We start from the raw sequence: 19,969 nt of genomic DNA, 5'->3' as shown, positions 1-19,969 counted from the left end.
GGACCACAAACTTTTGCCTAACAAAGCTGCCTTCAGAGTCTATTCACAGCAACACCAATCTGAAATCCTTGTAGTATCTTCCGAGATGTCCGCAACTCACGAACCTGCAGCGATACTGTCGCACCTCAAAAGTGCAGACGGCTCTGCAACGTTCTCTTACGCTGGCTATACCGTTATTGGCGCCGTGAATGGGCCCATAGAGGTCCAAAGAAGGGATGAATTGCCCGAAGAAGCTGTTGTCGACGTCGTCGTACGACCGGCTGCAGGGGTTGGAGGTACGATCATGGTATGACTCAATTTTGTGTCTGCCCAGAGCTGATCTCAATTTTTGATTTAGGAACCAGGGAACGACATCTCGAATCTCTGCTGCAGTCTACACTTCGCCAGATCATTTTGATCAGCAATTTCCCTCGGACACTCATACAGATCACTTTGCAGGTGACAGTGGCCCCGGAAAACGAATATGTGAACACCAAAGTTGCACAATCGAGCACGGTCAGCCACTCCCTTCCAAATCTTCTTGGCCCATCTTATGCTGATTATGCCTATAGAACTTGTCCATTCTACCAGCATTGATACAGACTGCCATACTGGCGCTTCTATCTGCTACAATTCCGTTGACAGCAACGTTGACATCTGCTGTTCTTGCCTTTGTAATGGACGAAGGGGCTAACAAGATTGTCGTAAACCCTTCGGCGCGGGAGATCGAGCTATCGCGGTCTCTTCATGCCTTTGCCTTCACCTCGTACGATGACCTCGTTCTTACCGAGAGCGAAGGCGAGTTCACCTTGAAGGAGTGGAAAGATGCTCTGGAGTCCGCAAGAGGTCAATGCTGCCGGCCACCTCAGTCCAACGACGATATTGACATGAACGACGAGGTTCACACTGGCGCGGATCTTAGAAAATTCACACGATCCACGATGGAAACCCAAATTGCTGCCGATTTGTACTGGAAGTAGCTTTACAGCCTGCTCTGTTTATTCTGAACTTCCGGAATCTTACTATGTTATGCGGAACATCGGAAACACTGCCGTCGAGTGGGTTCAGCAGAACAAATGCGGTTTGGAGTCAGCAGGAATGAGTTCAAACAAACCGTGTAGGAAGAAGTCGGAAGATCGAGTGTTTCGCGCGCGGCTCGAGACTCATCGATCGGTGATAGCGCTTCAGTGCGTCGAAGAAATTTAATGGATGCCTTCCATGCATACGAGCGACGATCTGGTACGCCGATACATGACGTTTCGCTGAGCTGGGCCTATCATGGACGGCTCGAGGATTATGATTCGACAAAAGGGGGTATAGTGGCTACGGTGAACATCTTCGATGCACTTGAGCGGTCATGGTAAGCCTGAAGGGGTTCTGCCACGACCCTACGTTTGAGTTTACCAATATGGGTAAGGCGCTGTTTCATCTCCACCATCGTATCAAGCTCGACCTCGGAAGTAAACGAGACATCAGCGCCTTACTGGCATGGTCAGATCAGCCGTCTTCTACTGCACAGTTTGACTGATCACAACGAAGACAATTTGGATCCATGGGTAAGACTATTCTTAGTTCTCCAAGGGTTTGCGGCACACCCATGATTTGGGTTAGACAAGCCCAGTGCTGTATAGCCGAGGAGCCAGGCAAGAACATTCACTGGTAGATTGGCGGGTATTGCGCAAGGGTGCCGGGAAATACAACTAGAATCAGCTCAAAATCCGTGGAATATGTGTGATCCTAACTGGGGACTATTTCGTTCCAGAAACAACAATCCAGAACGCCTATTCGTTCTGACAACGGTGGGTTCAAACACTACAGGATTTATGCGGAATAGGTGTCCTGAGAAAGTGGGTCTCCAGGAGGCTCAAGGAGCCCATGTGCGAAACCGAGCGGCCTTGGCGAAAGATTCTTTGACGGATCCTTTTGAGAAACCCGCAACTTGAGACGACAAGCCATGCACCAACCTCTTTCGTGGACAATCTCGCCTGTAGAATCCCTGCTGGCGGCGCAAGATGAGACCGACGCTACTGACGATAATCCTCGACAAGTTTGTATCAACGCAGGCAAAGATGGGGGAGCATATCAATATTTCGAGACCATATACTTGGAATGCTCCACCAAGCTGCCACTCCAGCACGGATGGCGGCAAGAGGCAAATATGGAGTTTCGCGAACGGGTAAACCTAACTGCTCCTTCGGCCTCATGAGCTGGTGATAATAAAGATGCTCGAGCCGTGCCGTATATCGTGAGACTCCCGCTTCTCTCGTTAGTCCTGTAGACCCATCTCAACTTTATTTTATTTTTCGCGTGTGCGCAAGCAGCGAAGCAGAGCTCCGGTAGTTCTCGCAATTACCTTTTCTGCCTAATTCTTTCTTTTAACCTCTTCCAGCCTGCATTCTCTGTCTGCTCAACAACAATCCTTGGCATTCATCCCTCAGCTTTGATAGCACTTCTTTTCCCTATTATATCTTAATACATAGATCATAAGATCTTGGCAAATTCTATCAACTTCACTCAGCTATCCATCGCAACAAATATACTTCGTTCCTCGAATCTCAACACCGATTTTCGCGGCCCTCTTTCGTCTACACAGCCATTTTTGGGACATTAAGACGGCGATATACCCTTTTCTGCATCATCATCATCATCATCAACGTCATCAAAATCATCATCATCGTCTCGTTCAAGTCTCTCAAGACACTAGCTCAATTCTCTGGTTGATGGACTGTCTTTGTTCTGCAGCTTAGAACACGCAACATTACGCATTGTCTTCATTGTCTAGCTAAGCTGACAAGATATCACATTCTTGGCGCTCACACATAAAGAGCTCGACCAGTCATGTAAGTTCATTCTCCTGCACGAGCAACCACATGGTACCGGATGGCTTAGACATTTCTGTCTGTCGGCACTTCCTGTTGGCCACTAGAAACATTATTCGTATGCAAATCAGAGGCGACTAATACAGGATATAGTAGTCGGCTTTCACACGAATTGCATTCAATCCCTCCCCAGAGACAAGTCTGTAAATTACACGTGGTCCTGCAAGCAGTGCGTGGAGACGGTCGCTCAGCTCGCTTCATTCGTCTCCGAATACTGAACCCCGCTAACCCACAGCGTCTGTATCGTCACAACCGAGCTATCTTCAGCGGATTCGACGGATCGACAAAGGGCGCTGTACTACGTGCCAGCATCTGCAAGATCCCTGCAGTGTCACACAAAGCTGCAGCATTCTGCACTCGGCGCTTTTAAAGGTTATTATTATCTCCAGAGAATCTCACGTCAATGCAAACCTCGGACAAAATGGCGGGATTAGTGACATCCCCTACATCGATCCACCCTGCCCTCAGTCATCCGACCGCTGGCGGGGAAACTTCCATGTCCGATGGGAACATTGATAATCAATCGTCATCCACTTCAGGATGTCCGCCCAGATTCTCCCAGTCACCCTCCACAACCACCACTACTGCTGTGCAAACACTATTGCCCTTCCCGCTTGATCCGCCTCAACATTTCAGCGATGCCGAGCGGGACGGCGTCCTGCCAGAGCATTCTGCTTTAGGCGTGACAAGCACCAGCTCTATTATAGACAACAAAGTGCCCATTGCTATGCGCGGTCACCACAAGAGTGCGCTTTCAATTGAGTCCATCCCCCGCCAGACTATTATGAAAGCTTTGGCCTCAGTTTCTCGCAACAATAAACCTGAAGCACTCTCTCTACCCGCCATGTTATCCGCACAATCCAACGCCGAGGGCCGACCCTCGTCGTCCTCGTCACAACGTCTTGCGGATGCGTTGAATGAACTCGCCAACCGGAACACACCCACCACGGCCTTGCCCGCTTTGCAGTCTCCCTGTTTCTATCACCAACGGTTTGACGATGCGGTCGACATTGATAAAGTCCTTGAGGAAATCAAGAACGATGACTGGATGTCGCATTCTCGTCTTGTGCAGACGGCTACCGGTGTGCGCGAGGTCTCGAAGCAGCTCCAGCGTAGGCCTATCCGCAGAGCTGTGCGCAACATCATGATCGTCACCAAAGCTCGCGACAATGAGTTGGTCTTTCTCACGAGAGAACTGACAATGTGGCTGCTACGAACGCCGCGCTACGGATCTGACGTGGGGATAAATGTTTATGTGGACGCGAAACTTCGGAACTCTAAGCGGTTTGGTGCTGCTAGCATCGTTGAAGATGACCCACGCTTTAACTCCATGCTACGCTACTGGTCGCCAGATCTCTGCTGGACTCAGCCGGAGAAATTCGACTTGGTACTTACCCTTGGTGGTGATGGCACCGTTCTTTTCACCTCCTGGCTATTCCAGAGAATCGTGCCACCAGTGCTATCCTTCAGTCTGGGCAGTCTTGGCTTTTTGACTAGTTTCGAGTTCGAGAAGTATAAGCAGCACCTCAACCGCATCATGGGTGATGAAGGCATGCGTGTAAATCTTCGTATGCGATTCACTTGCACCGTGTACAGAAATGGTGCATCCGGCAACGAAATAGAGGAGGGGGAGCAATTTGAGGTCCTCAATGAGGTTTTGATTGACCGTGGCCCATCCCCCTACGTCTCGAACCTGGAACTTTATGGCGATAACGAGCTGTTGACAGTCGTCCAAGCAGATGGTTGCATCTTTTCTACGCCTACCGGTTCAACGGCGTACTCATTGTCTGCCGGTGGTTCTCTGGTGCACCCCGATCTTCCCGCCATTCTGCTTACGCCTATCTGCCCACATACCCTATCCTTCCGCCCCATGGTTCTCAGTGACACGATGGCACTGCGCGTAGCGGTTCCTCGCAACTCACGTGCAACAGCGTACTGCGCATTTGATGGCAAAGGTCGCGTAGAGCTCAAGCACGGTGACTATGTCACCATCACCGCCTCGCAATACCCTTTCCCGACAGTCATGCGTACGGGTACGGAGTGGTTCGATAGCGTGTCGCGGACACTGCAGTGGAACACCCGCGCCGCGACTCAGAAGGGGTTTGAAAGTAAGAGAGATGGAGAAAGTCATGACGCTGCCAAGGATGAGGAAGAGCCTGAGTGGGACATTGACACAGACTCAGCTTGCTATGCTTCAGAGGAGGGCAGCGTTAGTGCTAGCCCGCTCAGAAGACAAATGAGTCTCTTGGGCATGTAGAGATCTAGAGATCTCACGATCAGATCTTGCCACCTTTATGTGTGGCTAGACATAAACATCATAGATATAGAAACTGAGCCTTGACCCGTGGAGCACAGAGCACCATACAACACAGTAGACAATCGTTGTCGCTCGATAAGCCCCGGGAATCTGGTAGGCGATGGCAGGAGTTTTATTTGCTTTGCCAGGAATATTTTGTGGTAGCCTCACAGTTCACACATGGTCAGAAATGCATTAATGATACTTCTTTCTGTCCTCGATATTCAGGAAACCCAGTTCTTAACGTTGCCAGCTCTTGGCTACGCCGTTATTCGTGTTTCATATTAACCATGTTGCCTTACAAATATAGGAACTCTAAACATTATAGTCTATCTCTTTCCATATCCCACATTGCGGACGTTGCTATACCGTCTATTCACCATAATTAATATTTCTGAGAATGAAATTTCTGACACGTTGTTCCAGAAGGGCTTCCATGGCTGCTAGAAAGTCTAGATAGAAGCATTTTCATTATTCATCTGTGGATAATCACCACCCGTACACTCCTTTTAATATACCGCTTCTCCCCTGTACTTCTGCGCTTCATATTACCAGAGCTGTAAAGTCACAGTATCGGCAACCTGCTAGCTGAGGAAGCGTCTATTCGGCCTGCGCTCCTCCAGCAACCTCGTAATAATACAAGCGTCCCATCATATTCTATAAAAAAAAGTTAGAAAGAAAAAAATCCAATTTCGACCGGCAATCTTTAGTTGCTGCTCCCTGATAGAAAAGTTCTGTAGATACGACACCAGTATGGTCCCTCGTCCTCCGCCATTCCCACTTCCCTTCCTCGTGCCCCACGACATCGCGACTACGACATGGCTCTTTGAGTCCACCATTCATGATTCCCATTTTACAGCAGGCGTATGCGTAGCACGCATCAGTGCTGGCGCCCCGGCCGCGTACTTACGGCTTTTCAAAGGCAAGGTAAAACCCGTGCCCCCCTCCGCGAATATTTCCCGACAGATTATGCCTACGCCATGTGCCATTCTCTGGGGAACATCCCTCTCCGTCTCGACGCTGTCTGTGTGCTGTTGACCGGACCAGTGTATATCTACACACCATTGTGTTGGAAGTTTCGGCTCGACTGCGGACACGGGGGAAAAGAGGACCAGCTAGGGGGTTTCTCTGCTGCTGCTTCCCTCTCTGCCCCTCTTGTTATTCGTTGTCTCTTGTAAAGCGTACAAATATCTTGGATAATTCGAGGTCGAGTTGGCGTAACTGTGACATAGTCCTGGCCGATACGCCAGCCAACGGGGCCACTCGGGGGCTGGGGAAGCTCAAGGTGATTCACAGTCTAACGAGCAAGAGGCTACCTACTCATTTTAGAACAACTGAGGTTGCTTTCGCCTTCGGGCAAACTCTCTGATCGGTGGGCCGTTCAAACAGCATGGTGAGAGCTAGCCTAGTTGTTAGGCGGGCGCCTTGCTGCGGGAACATGTGGGATCGTTGGGTACTGAGGGCTCTCGTGGGTACTGGGGGACATATTTTTTCTTAAGTCATCAGTTCAAATCACTGTTGGCCCGTTTTTCATATTTTTTCCATTCTCGTTTCTTTTTAAATCGGATGAATAAGGCTTTTGACTCCCATTCTATCTATTTAATTTCTACCATTGTAATCATTAGCTTAACGACATATGTAGGCTTGGTCGAACCTCCCTTATGTAGAATATTTTTTAATCTTGTCTTTATACCGTGGTAGCAACGTAAGGCTACTCGCATTAATAAACATGCTACGGCACATGAATCAATAGTGTTGATAGAGTAATGTACTGCTCCCTATCAGGTACTGCAGTCATCACAACGCACTTCCAGTTCTCTAAGGAGCTATGTTCGCATGTGAAGGATGTTGTACTACGCGCGAGAGAGAGAAAGCGGTATTCCTGCGTTCACACGTGAGATGAACGCATTCGAGTTTAGACACGATGACACATTTTCGAGTGCTTTGAGTTGCAAAGGAATTATTTATATACGAGCAAAATTTTATGATTCGTCTCGACAGTCTGCATCGTCTAAACAGGACGAACACATGTGCAAGTCACGATTCCGTAGTTGTTAATGAGTTATATATAAGACAGGGGTTCGGCCAACAAATCCCCTTGGCAATTATACATAATCCAACATGGCTCGAGTTGGTGCCTCAACGCCGTCACCACAGGGATACTCATGGCCCGTGCAAATCAGGTGGCTTTTCTATCCCTAACGCTTCCATGAGGTATCAAGATCCGACAAGGGTACTCCAAAATAACAAGATTTTGTTTCAGCCGTAACGCATTATTATCCTGCTCCTTTCCAGCCTATTCGTCTCATCGCCAATTTCCCTGGCTCAGTGCCAACAACCCCGCGACACAATCCACATCGCCCTTCTTACTTGGGCTGACCTCACCCCGCATGAAGCGCTCGACCTCTTCATCGCTCCTCTTGGGTTTCTTCGCTGCGTTCCCTTCGTTTTCGTCGTACACGTTCTCGCCATCCTCGAAGATGGATAACGAGTTCTCGACACCCTTGCCGCCCCTCAGTCGTGGAACAGGCGCCGTGTTTGATCGACCACCCAGAAGCATGCGCTTGGTTACGTTGCCAATCCCGGAGGACTCCCCGAGAACACCGCGAACCCCACCACGGCGCAGGTTCGTGCTGGCCCTAGCTGCTGCTGCCTGGACGGCGGCCGCAGCTATGCTCGGCAACGGCCGGCGTCGGGTCATCGGGTTTCCGTCCTCATCCGGGCTCCAGTTCTCCTTATCCGAGTCACCACCAGACGGCGAGATGATTACAGAAAGACTGCCTCTCTTTTTCTCGGGCTCGAACTCTACAACCACCTTTTCGGGTTTGTCGAAAGCTGCAGAGGGCGGAAGAGTCTGCAAGCGCGCCACACTGCTGGTGGACCGGCCCAGCCTAGGCTTCTTGTTCGTTGCATCTCGTCGGCTGGTTGGTGCGGCATTTCGCTTGCTACTGTTGGGCCGTAGCACGTTGCTATGGTGGCTAGTTGTTGAGTGACCATGAACCATGTTGGTCAGACTGGTCTGACTGCTGGAACGAAGGAGAGAAATGGCTGCGATTGCTGAGCCGGAAGATTCGTTCTCGGCAAGTTTGGTGAGCTCGTCACGGGTGTCGGCATCGCAGCAGGATTCCCAGGCTGAGACATCCCGCGACCGGCCTCTTGTTAATTGAGGCGGCAGGTTTGCAGTAAGAGACGAAATTGGTGGCAGAGTGATTCCAGGAAGGGAACTTCTACTCCGTTGAAAACTCCTAGGACCCCTGACAGGAGGTAAAGTTGTATCGAGCGGTAGTGAAGACTGCACTGGCCTCGGGGGAGATTGCAAAGATGAAACGATCTCAGCCTTGCCCTCGAGGGAAAGCGAGATGCGGAATTGAGAATTTGAGCTTGAAGGAGGTGGAAGAGCCTGTGCGGGAGGACTGTTTGCTGTTGAGTTCGTTACTCCAGTGAAGGTCTCGAGTCTGATTCATGTTAGTTGAGGACGTGCATTCAAGACCGCAGCACATACCTGGGAGGACCATCCCTGGGCCGCTCGACAGTAGCAGGAGCAGAAAACGAATCGTTTATATGCCACCGGTTGCAAAGATAGCCGACACTCTGGGATAATGATTGCGACGGGGCTGGCACCTCGCTGGTCTGCGGAAGAGGTACTGGTAATGTACGCGACATCGGTTCAGAATGTCTCCTCTCCTGCTTTGGCACATCGGCTGCGTGGGCGTCCTCTCCCGACGACGACTTGGGCCACTCTTGTGAACTGGCATTACCAGGTGTGGACGACCGCCTCTCCGACTCATCAGGACGCGTCAGCCCGACCGCGTCCACACCAGCCATTGAGGCACCGAATGACGAGAGATCCGAGGACAGGGCGTGGAGTCCACCACCGAACCTGAGCTGTGCGATCTCCTGTGGCGAGAGAGGTCGCGACTTTCGGCGGTCGTTCTGACGACGATTTTGAAACCAGATCTACACGCCGGGCTTGCATTAGCAACTGCAGTCCAAGCGCCGCTTCCCCCGGCTGGCTGTTAACTGTAGACTGACCTGGACTTCCTTCTCGTTGAGTGTGACGCGTTTTACCAAGTCCAGACGCGCCGCCTTATCGGGCTTGGGGTTTGCATTGTACGCGGCTTCGAGAATAGCTTTATCTTGTGTGCTACACGGAACAAAGCCATTGTCAGTCCCATTGGCAACACCAGTCTACCGGCAGTCTAGTCCTTACGTGGTCCTCTTCCTCTTTCCCTTGGGGTGCTTCTGGCTGTCGTCATATTGCGAAGGGTATCCGGTGTCCAATTGGAAGGAGGATTCGAGGGAGAGAGACGATGAGTCGGGGTTGCTGGCCTGGGAGCTTCGGAAGGGGTGCTCTTGGCTGTTGGGCAGAGAGTCGTGTGCTCCCGACGCCGAGGCGGGAGACGAGGTGGGCGAGGGGACGTGGGAGGACATGTTCGAGGCGGCGGTATTATAGCTCATGCATTACTCGGCGGGGACAATAATGTAACAGCAGCGGGCGATCCTGTATAGTGTACAAAATAGGGACGGGTTCTCGTTGTGACGTCGAGAATATGAGATCAGTCGGGCGAAAGAGAGGAGGAGAATGGCGGGCGTATGTATGAGGACTGCTGGGGGGGTATTGAATCAATCGAGGTGAACTGAATGACTGACGACTTTAGTCAAATCAAAAGTCGCGTGTAGTTGGGTGCAGGTGTAGGTGCAATTTTAGTGCTAAAACCAACCCCAAAGCACGCTGGACCCCTGCCCGTCCCAGCACCCGCGTTTTGCTGCTGAGATGGGCCACTCACAGCGCGCCGGCGGGGAGCACCACTGCTGAATTAGGAAATTTGTGTACAAACCCCTGCTGGACGCGGTTCACTTGATTCATCCATCACCAAAGTGACGCAGCGAATTCTTCTCCTCCCATCCAAATAAATAAGCTCAATTGTAACCCCCCTCCCCCAAATCCCACTGACTCAGCGCCTCATTCTTGACAGTTGCGACGAAACACTCCCAGATGAAATGAGCTGCAAGGATCTCTCCCCCCATCGTCCCCCAAGGTGTTCCTGTTTATAGGCCCTCCAGCTTTGTTGACACTGCGAGTCTCACCTGTAGCGCAGAGCTAAAACGATATATAAGCAACGACACCCAACCTCAACCGCCTTCAGAACGCCACTATCACATTCATCATTCTAGTTCCCGCTCCGTATGTATCGTACATCTGCTCGAAAAAATAAAATAAAAATTACAAAACTGAAAGCATCTTCGAGTCGTGGCCCTTTCCAACGAGTTTAGGTTCTCACCGCCTCATGACACTGCATCGTACCTCATCTTTCTGACTTCCCAGTGCCACGTTTCATTGTAGCCAGTCTCGCAACTCCCAATACCATATTATTAACGAGGCTTGCAAAAGTAAAGGCGGATTACAAACTCTCAGTCGATTTTGGGAGATCCGAGAACTCGACGACAACAGAACCGTTATGAGATCGTTGTTCTTGTCTTGTATGTCAGTCACATACTAACCTAGATCAGTCGTCAGCTGCCGTGTAACCACCCCATAACGTCAAGTGGCAGGTACTGATTGCTAACTTACTTACCTTTTCGATCGAATTGTTCATTATGAGGCGAACAGTCGTAACTTCCCGGCTCTGACCAATCCTGTGGATACGGGCGAGTGCTTGCCCTTCAATTGATGGGTTCCGTTGCGGCTCCATCAGATACGCCCGCGATGCAGCCGTCAGAGTCCATCTGCGCAAAGACTGAGTTTCGGCTCTCGATATGTTAAAGCTGGGCACGGGTCCATGGCGGCACTTACCCTGCTGCACCACACGAAAGTGACAAGAGCAAAACCTGGATGTTGCCTCTCGTTTGCAACTTCTGGAAAATGACCCGGTCTTTGTGTAGCCTTGACGCTTCCATCGATTTGGACCAAGGTGATGCCAGCATCCTCCAGAGCCACGCTGGTAACATCCAAGGTGGGCTTCCAGGAAGAGAAGATGATGCTAAAGGGACCAGCCACTTGGTCTTTTATAGACGAAGCGGACACTGCTACTGTCTTCGTACCTTTGGTTTCGGGTGACAAACATGGGTGGCCCTGTATCAGTGCCCGGACTTAAGTGGAATACCTGCGTTGGGCACCGTATAGGTCTGGAGCTGCTGGTACGGACGTCGTCGCTCGACTGAGTGTGTCTAACTGCACAGTGACCATAGAGTATGGATAACCACACCCGCAAAATGTTTGGTTTCTGGATTGTTCAGTTCTGTAACATCAAGGTAATGCTTGAGGTTTTCTCTAGATGGCTTGACCCAATTTACTCACCTTCATCGAGTGCCAAACTATGCCAATATGAAGAAAACAAGACGCCTTCGCCCTTCTTAAAATGCCAATGGGCAACAAGTGTTGCGTAGGTGACCAATAATAGGTCCAGATCTTCCGGGTCTTGTAAGTCCGTGGCTTTTGATGCACCATGTTGACAGCGCCAGCTAAAGTGGCCGACCTTTGAATGCATGTTGTCTCTTGACTTTTACCGAACTACGATTTTGGTTGGAGATGAATACTGACTTCGAAAGCTCGGCTTGCCAATTCTATAGCACTAGGCTATGTTAACTCACATACGATGACCGAAATTTGTTAGGTCCCGCGCTGTCATGCCCTAGTTCATTGAAATAAAATATTGTGCTCCTCTTACTTTGTAAGTTCTCTGTAGAATCTAGACATTCTCTTAGAATTGCTGAAATCTCCACTTGGAATGGGTACTAGGAGTGAGAGACTTGGTGATCTAAGAACCAGAAAATTCCATCTAGTGTACCATAAGACCAAGTAGAACGAACTTACGCGAATGTGGCATTACAAGAAGCGTTGTCCTCGAAGTTTCCCCTGGACGCTCATATAGTAAGGATTGACGTGTCAACGCAGATTTATACTCGCCCTAGGATACACGAGACACTGGTGTCGTGGCCCAAAATTATCACCCCCTCACCCGCGATCTACGATCGGATTTTATACTCTATCAAGCTAAATGATCTATTACGTATAATTAAAGATGACGACTTTGTATAGTAGGGTTTCCCTAGCCCTGAGTAGTTAATACCAAGCCGTATCTCGCCGTAAGAAACAACGCATAAAGCCGTGCAGGATACTCTCTTACAATAGCATTCACAGACCGAAGTTTTACAAGATCTAGAAAACGATGATGCCAAAATTCTGCGGTCAATACCAGTGGCCGCCGCTCAGGGTGCATTGGCACATTACAGATAGAACAATCGTCCCGCGTTTTAACAGACATCCAGAAGCTTTGAGTCTGTGTACGCGTGTTAACGTGGTAATTAATTATAGACTCCTTTTTTTTTGGGGGGGGGGGGGGGGATCTGAGAAGCAACGAATCGGAACAGGCACAAGAACATGACAGTTTGATCAAGGGCATATGCCAAGCCACGACGCTCAATGGACTCTCATCCCATAGATATGTGAAGAAGGCTACGAAGATTGCGATGTCCACTGTGAGGATCCCAAACTGTCTCTGGCCCTCGGGTTGTTCCCTTTATTGCAACTTCAACCCCTCGAGGAAGACGAGGATGGCAGCTGAATCAATATACAGTAATGCTCAGGCGATGCTGCCAGCGACCGCTGGAACATACAGAAGCTATTCTTGATGATCCTTTTAGGTTTAGACAAACAAGCGTTATCATTTTCATGTTCTTTCAACAATGTATTACTTCTTTTGAGTGTCGTCCAATCCACATTTACGACCTTGACAAACTGTCCTGCAGGGATGACCGGAAAACCTTCAATTCACTTGACTCCTATATTCTCCACCGCCTGCGACCGTACCATTTATAAACCAGCAAGCACGCTCTGAATACCAATGCTCTTAGAATCCTCCCTGTTGCCCACGAATGTCTTGAAATCAGCCTTCGTCAACCTCTTTCCACCGCTTCCCGCACCCGACGGGCCACCGCCAGCCAAGTTCCGGCTCCGCTCCCTGAGCGCCTCGGGCCCTATGATAAACAGGTATCCAATCTCGGTCAACAGGTCGACGCTTGCCTCCACGTCTTTACTGAGCGACGACTCCGCTTGCTTCAGCGTGCCGACGTACTTTGCGATATCCTTAGTGACCATGAGGCCGCCGGCGGCATTGACGCGGAAGCGCTTGAAGTGGTCGAGCAGGAGTCGCTGCAGGGCGAGGGCAAGTTGATCGCCAAAATGGGACCGGTTGGCACCATCAACAGCCTGGGAGATGAGACCGACTGCACGGGTGAGGAAGGCGCAGATGGTGTCGCAGGTGGGGGTTTGGAAGTTCTCGAGAACGGAATCGTCCTTGGGCAGGAAGTCTACTTTCTTCTGGTTGGCGAGTTGTTTGGTGACATAATTGGCCAGAACGTCGAGTGTTGATTTGAGAATGCTATTGGTCTTCTTCTCGATGGCCTCGATGCCCATTTTTGTCTGGGCTTCCATGCTACGACGTACGGTGGTGTTGGACTCGGCAAGACGAATGAGTACTGTGGTTATGAACCGAGACATGATGCTTGTGATCATGACCGCCGGGCGGACGAGGGGCAGGTAACCCAGGTCTGGCTCCGACTTGATGTTTTCCTGGCTCGCTGCTTTCTCTGAAGCTGCATCCAAGGCCGTCTCGACGTATACCTGACCCATATTAGTCATGAGCAAGTTGAGTAGAATCGCGACATCCTTTGGTGTGTCGGTCTGATTGCCAAGCTCAAGAGTACGCCGGACACTTTCCGCTAGCCATTTCATCATACGTTTAGCATTGGCAGTACTGAGAACACCGTCCTCCTCTGAGACTTCAATCTCGTTTTTGTTCTTGTCTGTGTCTGATACTCCAGCAACTCTCAACATCATTGCTTTCTGTGTAGGTGTCAGGTCAGACGAATCGAGCCTGTCTAAATAGGCATCTTTCGCGGACGCCATTAACTGAGATCCTTGTTGAGCGAGCGAAGCCATAAATCCCGTCGGTGCCTTCTTCCGCCTGGAATGATAAATATTATACTTGAAGAGCAACGAGTTGAACAACTCCTCCAGACTCTTCTTTTCTCGTTCGATATACGAGTTACCGACCATGTAGGGAACGAATAATTCCTCCATCTGCTGATCCAAAATTTGGGCAATTTGTGCCGTACAAGGCTCTGGGTTCTCCGTAAGGCCATGCTGCTTGAGATCTTCAATGAGAGCGCTGATATAACCCCTTGAAGCGTGAAGTGAGCGCAGGAAGGCCAGTGTCGATATGGTCTCCGCTTTCTCCAAGACCATCTCGAGGCGCTGCTGGATGGACTGTTGGAAGACTCTTTGGATGAATTTTGTCAAGACGGTTTCGTAGTAGGGGAAAGCACGTTTGATGATGAAAGACTCCTCCTGCATAACGATCTTGACCTCGTCGATGAGAGACTGCAGACTTGGTTCAACGCCAGGAGGATCTTGGTCAGGATCTGCCAGTTGATCCCATGTCTCTCCATCTGTGGTCACTTCATCCGTAATCAACTGATCACGGTCGATGAAGAACTGATGTTGGTTCACGAAAACGGCGATGACACTGGCGCCGCCGTTGAAGTCGTGGAGAACCTTGGAACACTCCATCATGTCCTCAAAGTTCTGCTTTCTGTAGCTGTTGTTGAACTGCTTCAGGAGATCCTGCTCTAGCGTTTCGCAGAACTTCTCCAGGACCTCGCGGGTGTTGTGATTTGGCCGACCTGTACCCACGACGCCGTTTGTGACGCCATTCCGGTAGCCATTGGTCTCGCCCCAAGCAGCGAGGTCCAGTCTTTGGCTGATGCGCATGAGTTGTTGGGCGATGACTGCACAGCGGACCTTGTTCTCAGCACCTCCTTGCCTCCTTATGTCTTGCAGTGATGTGAGTTCGCCAGTGTCGCTGACCTCGAGCCAACATTGGATCAAGAAGTTGGCATCCTGAGCTCTTCTTCTTTTCCTGTCCAACTCCTCGAGCTTCTCTCCAATCTGTACGGCGACGTTTCCTCCTGCGTCGCCGCGATTCGCGCGATCCACCCCGTTGGTGCCGTTCAGGTTGATATCGAGAGCCTCGAAAGAGTCGATGGACTGATCCAATTTCCGGCCTAGCGTATCGAGCGTCTGATCGTGCTGGGCCTCAGCCCGTCGCACTTGCGATAGAAGCTCGGATTCCTTCGCCTGTAGTTCCTCGGACAAATTACTCAGCCCTTGCAGGGCATCTGGAAGGCTGTCAGCGGTGGGTTGGGGCGCAGAGTCACGGCGAAGACAAGCACATACTCTCGAAGGTGCGGATCAGGGGCTTGGGATCGAAAGGCGCCGAGGCGGGACCGGAACGGCGATTTGCAGGTATGGCACTCTCGGCGAGGGTGTCAACGAAGTCGCGCACAATGAAGTCTTTGTTTGAGAAGTCGTCGAGGCTATAGCTGGGTCCCTTGGGGAACAGGGCCCTCGAACCGGACCCCGTTCGCTCCATTGGGCTTTCGGTGGACGGTAGGAAGTATGGTGGCTAACACATGAAGCATTGTCGACTCCGGGAGTCTCTTGATGGCGTCGCAGATGCGTGCCTGATTATAGAGATTGTTCAATTGCTCATGCGCGAACCGGATGCTGAAAGCGCAACGGTACTTTTCGTCGGATTGTGCTGCTCCAGTTACGCAACTGTGTTTCAGCCAGACCAGGCCTCTGGAATCTGCGGGACAGCGTGGTGCATGTGGCCGTCCGTCGTCGGGATTCTGGACGCTGGACTCTCTGTGGTGTGGACTGGGAGGCGGCATGGTCCCAGGCGAGGTCCCAGGGATCAGCTACCATTGCCAGTGGGGTTGGAGCGCTCCCAGGCTTCTCCCAGTGCCAAGTCCGACTAGGCCACAAGCATTCATCACCGAGTCTGCTGCAGGTCCCCCCGGGGATCCGAGACTATGTAATTATTTATATATGTACTGTGTTACCGGCTTCTGATTGTGGCGGAGAGCCCCGTCCACTGTAAAATAAATAAGTCGAGCCAACCAACGTTCGGCTGAGCTCACTCAGAGCCCGAGCTCCAAAACTGACGTTGCACCCTCTGACGATCGCTCCGCTGCATGTGCCTTCGTAGCCTTTGATGATAATTGACGACACACCAAAGTCACTGCGCAGCCCAGTACGCGTAACGAGCAGAGCTCTGCCGAGATACGTATAGAGAAATAAACACAAAAGAGAGGGAGAGAGAGAGAGAAAGAGAGGGGGGGAAACAAGAAGAGCCAAGCGTACACAGTGGCTTATAATTAGTTACGTGTCGAGCTGCTTTACCGGGTTTCGCCTCTTTACTTCACTTCACTTCACTCCAACAAATATTAGAGATCGAGGTTTACGCTTTCCTTGCCGGCATCCGCTCACTCTTCCCGTTCCAAACTCTTCCCATGGAAACACCCCAATCGGTATAGCAAGAATTCGGGTTTAGAAAGCAGGACCAAAAAAAAACCACCATCCGACATGCCTTTCAGCGCAAAAGACACGGCCAGGTACCGTGAGGATGTGCAGACCGACGGGAGATCATTGAAAGCAAAGGAGAGAGAAGATCTGCTCAAGGTACCATGCCCTGCTTTGCCTGACAACACGATGCCCCCGAGCCATCAACTAATGCACACATTTTGAATACAGCCCTACCTCCCTTCGCCTCCCGAAACACCTTCACAAGCGAAAGATGGCAGGCAAACCTCGCCCTCATCGAGGCGAAAGTCGCCAGACACTTCGTACTTTGGTCTCAGGGTACTGCTACGTGAGCAGCTCTACGCTTTCACCTACGCTCTCATCCACATCATCTTCTCCATCCACATTCGTTTCCGTATCGCCTATCGCGCCACCACACTGCGCATCGTCGGTATACTGAACTACCACCACCGAACCCCCGAATACATCGCACGCGACGTGCGAACCCTTAAGAAGAAGCCTAGGCACGTCTCTGTCATACTCAAACTCGAAGAGGGTGGAAAGCGCGGCGACGCCAAGGACAAACTCCTGAACGATGTGGCCGACATCACGGCATGGTGCGCATCTGCCGGCATCCCCATCTTGACCGTCTACGAGAAGACGGGCATTCTGAAGGAGAAGATGGAGCGAGAGCACCGCGAGATGTCGAGGAGACTGCAGGACTGGTTCGGAAAATACCAGGCCCCGGCTCTCCACATACATTCCCCCAACATGCCACCTCTCGGGCCCGCCAACTACCGCAGCAGTTCCAAGAGCGGTTTTGTGACAGTCGATGGGACAGTCTCCAAGATGGGCGTCAACTTCATCTCCTGCGAAGACGGCCGCGAGTCAATTGTCGACCTTACCAAGGTGCTCACCGACATGTCGCAGCGTGGCAAGCTGTCCCCAGACCAAGTGACTTCGGATATAGTGGACCAAGAACTCAGACAAGTCTTCCAGGAGCCCGACTTACTGATTTCGTTTGCCCCTTGGGTAGATCTCCAGTCATACCCACCATGGCAGATTCGCCTGACCGAGATCTACTGTGAGCCGGACAACCAGGGCGTCGGGTACCAGGTTTTCCTCAAAGCGTTGCGCAAATACTCAAGCGCCACTTTCAAGCTTGGAAAATAGAAAGTTTTCGATGGCCTCATGGAACTGGTCACGCTTTTATCACTTGCGTTCTTCATCAGTGGGGAAACAGGGAAAAGGCAAATATACCAGGGCCGGGCGAGGCTAGGTTGGCTTGATCAGGCATGTATAGACATAATACCCGTTCCCATAAATCCTTGTATTTCCATTTACCAGTTCAGAACTTGGCAAGTCTCAAGACGTTGGTTTCTCCCATATCCTCATCTCCCGATTTATGGCATCCCACCGATATACCGGGCCCGTACCCACGTTATAGTTATAATAATTCTCCGTCCCCTCTTTCACCATCGCACGGCGAAACGTGATATTAATCCTCCCACCGTCCTCGGCATTCTTCCCTGTGCGCTTGGGTAACGAGTGCAGCCAATTCGCCTGAGTCGTGCCACGCATCAAGATCATGTCACCACTACCTAGCGGCAACTTGATGGGCTTCGACTCCGTCCCATCTTCTCCCCCTCCACTCTCCGGTTTCTGCGCAACACTCTTCGGCGGCGGCTTGTGCTTCATCATGAAATCCCGTCGGGCGCCGAGCGAGAAGCTCGCAATCGCGGGCAGCGGACCCAAAAACCGCTCGTCGTCGCTGTGGAACGATATGCTGTCGCTCCCGCTGGCATAGTAGTTCACGAGGCAGAAGTTGAACTCGCAGCCCGTCGCTGCCTCGCAGCTCTTGCGCAGCTCATCGAGACATTGCGGGATGGGACGCGGTGGGTACCTGTCGTAGTACCGATCTCCTACGATCTTTCCGGACGTCTTGGCGTCTATTACGTCTGTGGCCCCGCTGTTTCCAGAGGTTTCGCTGGTGGTTGTGATAGAAGAGGGAGAAGAAGAGGAGGGCACGAAGCGGCCGGTCTCGTCGAGACCAAACACGGTCGTCCAGCGTGGTGTGCGGATGTGCGTCGAGATGCCTCCCCGGTTGATGTCGTATTCGACGCGGTAGAAGGGCAGGCTGGCCCGAAGGAATTCAAAGAGCTGCCGGGCGGACGAGCGCGGGATGTACGGCTCGAAATACAGCAGATCTAGGTCCGGCTGGTCGGTCATGGACCTCCCGATGCTGGACGGCAGAGATGGAACCTCACCTGATAGGGCGGCCGGCAGGTGCGCGATGGGAAAGGGGTACGTGGGGTGTCTACTGTACTGCGTGACAAAACTGTGATCAGTCACATTTCTCAAGCTGAATAAACTCGGATGGGTAAAACACCCCTCCTCCATCGAAAAAAAACTACTACACACAATTATGTCATCATGACAAGAATTGGGTCTTTGAAGTCTAGATAGGAGCAAATGCATGGTATTTTTGCAACCGGACAAGGGATAAATCACCTTATCGAGCCGCAACCCGGAGTGGCTCTGACAAGGTTCTGTATAATCTTGGGGCCGGGCGTCAAACTTACATGATCTGCCTCGTCCTCTAGGTTCTCGCTCTTTATCACCCCGTGACCGCGACCGTCTGCAGCCGTGGCTGGCGAGGCGCGCGGCTTCTTCGTGGGGGTGGTGGAGGCTCCGGCGATGCTAGGCTTTGGCGTCCCGAAGAAGGCCTCTATCGTGCGCTTCTTGGTTGCTGACATGGCTTGGTTGCAGAGACCACAGAAAGGTGGGCGGAAATGTTCGGCCGAGCTGTCCCAGATGGGTCTGTCTTATCAATGGTTTGGTTGTTCAGACTTTACAATTTTCTCGGGTACGGGAATGTCTGCCAGGAGGGTTGCTTTAGAGTACATGCAACAGAGGCAATGCCCGTTGCCGCTGATGGTACAAGCTTGACAATGGAATGCTGCTTGGGAACAGAAATTGGTTGCATTGCAAAATCTACAGAAGCCTTGAGCACGAATCTATTCCAATTGAGAAGTTCCCGGTACGCCCCCATTCAATGCGGTACCTGGGTACCTTGAGAATAATGACGTCCTCGAGTTGGCACGCGTCCCATCTTTGCCAGAGTTCGCGTCGAGCAGCGAAGGGGTTCTAATAAGGTTAGTGGACGACAATCATCAGCCTTATGACGGGGATTACCACAGCCTTGCAGCACAGATCGATCTACAGTGGGGCCAGGGGGGGAAGAAAGACCTTTTTGGCCGCTAGAACAAAAAGTTCGGGACTCAGCACAAGGTAGTAAACGCAAACCCCTCTCAGCCTCGTGATGGAGTCATTTTGCGACGAAATCGGTGCCCAACTAGTCAACATTCTCTACTTGATTTAGGCTACGTATACAGTTGCCATTGGGCACAAAAGCTTGTGACTCAAATACTGGTCCATGTCTTTCCTTTC

At 51.3% G+C, this 19,969-nt stretch overlaps 7 protein-coding genes across 7 annotated transcripts; 3 read left to right on the top strand and 4 right to left on the bottom strand.

Annotated features, from left to right (window-relative positions):
* Positions 1-85: 85 nt before the first annotated feature.
* Positions 86-959, top strand: BKA67DRAFT_661467 (uncharacterized protein; the record flags this gene model as incomplete). The annotated part of the gene is made up of 3 exons (XM_046107814.1): positions 86-275; positions 338-495; positions 552-959. 3 exons carry the CDS (start codon positions 86-88, stop codon positions 957-959), a joined length of 756 nt encoding a protein of 251 aa, XP_045955007.1.
* Positions 960-3,279: 2,320 nt separating this feature from the next.
* BKA67DRAFT_522566 (NAD(H) kinase) lies at positions 3,280-5,115 on the top strand (the record flags this gene model as incomplete). The annotated part of the gene is made up of 1 exon (XM_046098384.1): positions 3,280-5,115. One exon carries the CDS (start codon positions 3,280-3,282, stop codon positions 5,113-5,115), a length of 1,836 nt encoding a protein of 611 aa, XP_045955006.1.
* A 2,344-nt stretch (positions 5,116-7,459) lies between these two features.
* Positions 7,460-9,800, bottom strand: BKA67DRAFT_693823 (uncharacterized protein; the record flags this gene model as incomplete). Its single annotated transcript, XM_046109256.1, has 4 exons — positions 9,365-9,800; positions 9,187-9,298; positions 8,657-9,111; positions 7,460-8,609 (listed from the first exon to the last, which is right to left on the bottom strand). The coding sequence occupies exons 1-4, from the start codon at positions 9,610-9,612 to the stop codon at positions 7,460-7,462; spliced, it is 1,965 nt and encodes a 654-aa protein (XP_045955005.1). The 5' UTR covers positions 9,613-9,800.
* A 786-nt stretch (positions 9,801-10,586) lies between these two features.
* BKA67DRAFT_574992 (uncharacterized protein) lies at positions 10,587-10,870 on the bottom strand. Its single transcript, XM_046103467.1, has one exon. The coding sequence runs from the start codon at positions 10,845-10,847 to the stop codon at positions 10,662-10,664; it is 186 nt and encodes a 61-aa protein (XP_045955004.1). The 5' UTR covers positions 10,848-10,870; the 3' UTR covers positions 10,587-10,661.
* A 2,097-nt stretch (positions 10,871-12,967) lies between these two features.
* On the bottom strand, positions 12,968-15,587 carry BKA67DRAFT_661464 (exocyst complex component protein; the record flags this gene model as incomplete). The annotated part of the gene is made up of 2 exons (XM_046107813.1): positions 12,968-15,333; positions 15,392-15,587. 2 exons carry the CDS (start codon positions 15,585-15,587, stop codon positions 12,968-12,970), a joined length of 2,562 nt encoding a protein of 853 aa, XP_045955003.1.
* Positions 15,588-16,582: 995 nt separating this feature from the next.
* BKA67DRAFT_661463 (Decaprenyl diphosphate synthase-like protein) lies at positions 16,583-17,692 on the top strand (the record flags this gene model as incomplete). The annotated part of the gene is made up of 2 exons (XM_046107812.1): positions 16,583-16,678; positions 16,751-17,692. The coding sequence occupies 2 exons, from the start codon at positions 16,583-16,585 to the stop codon at positions 17,690-17,692; spliced, it is 1,038 nt and encodes a 345-aa protein (XP_045955002.1).
* A 192-nt stretch (positions 17,693-17,884) lies between these two features.
* Positions 17,885-19,275, bottom strand: BKA67DRAFT_538525 (uncharacterized protein; the record flags this gene model as incomplete). Its single annotated transcript, XM_046100482.1, has 2 exons — positions 17,885-18,844; positions 19,102-19,275. The coding sequence occupies 2 exons, from the start codon at positions 19,273-19,275 to the stop codon at positions 17,885-17,887; spliced, it is 1,134 nt and encodes a 377-aa protein (XP_045955001.1).
* Between the last annotated feature and the right edge of the window lie 694 nt (positions 19,276-19,969).

This window comes from Truncatella angustata, assembly GCF_020726525.1.
Source record: "Truncatella angustata strain MPI-SDFR-AT-0073 chromosome Unknown BKA67scaffold_7, whole genome shotgun sequence".
Taxonomy (NCBI): Eukaryota; Fungi; Ascomycota; class Sordariomycetes; order Amphisphaeriales; family Sporocadaceae; genus Truncatella; species Truncatella angustata.
Note: the sequence above shows the minus strand (reverse complement) of the source record. Positions and strands in the feature narration are given on the sequence as shown.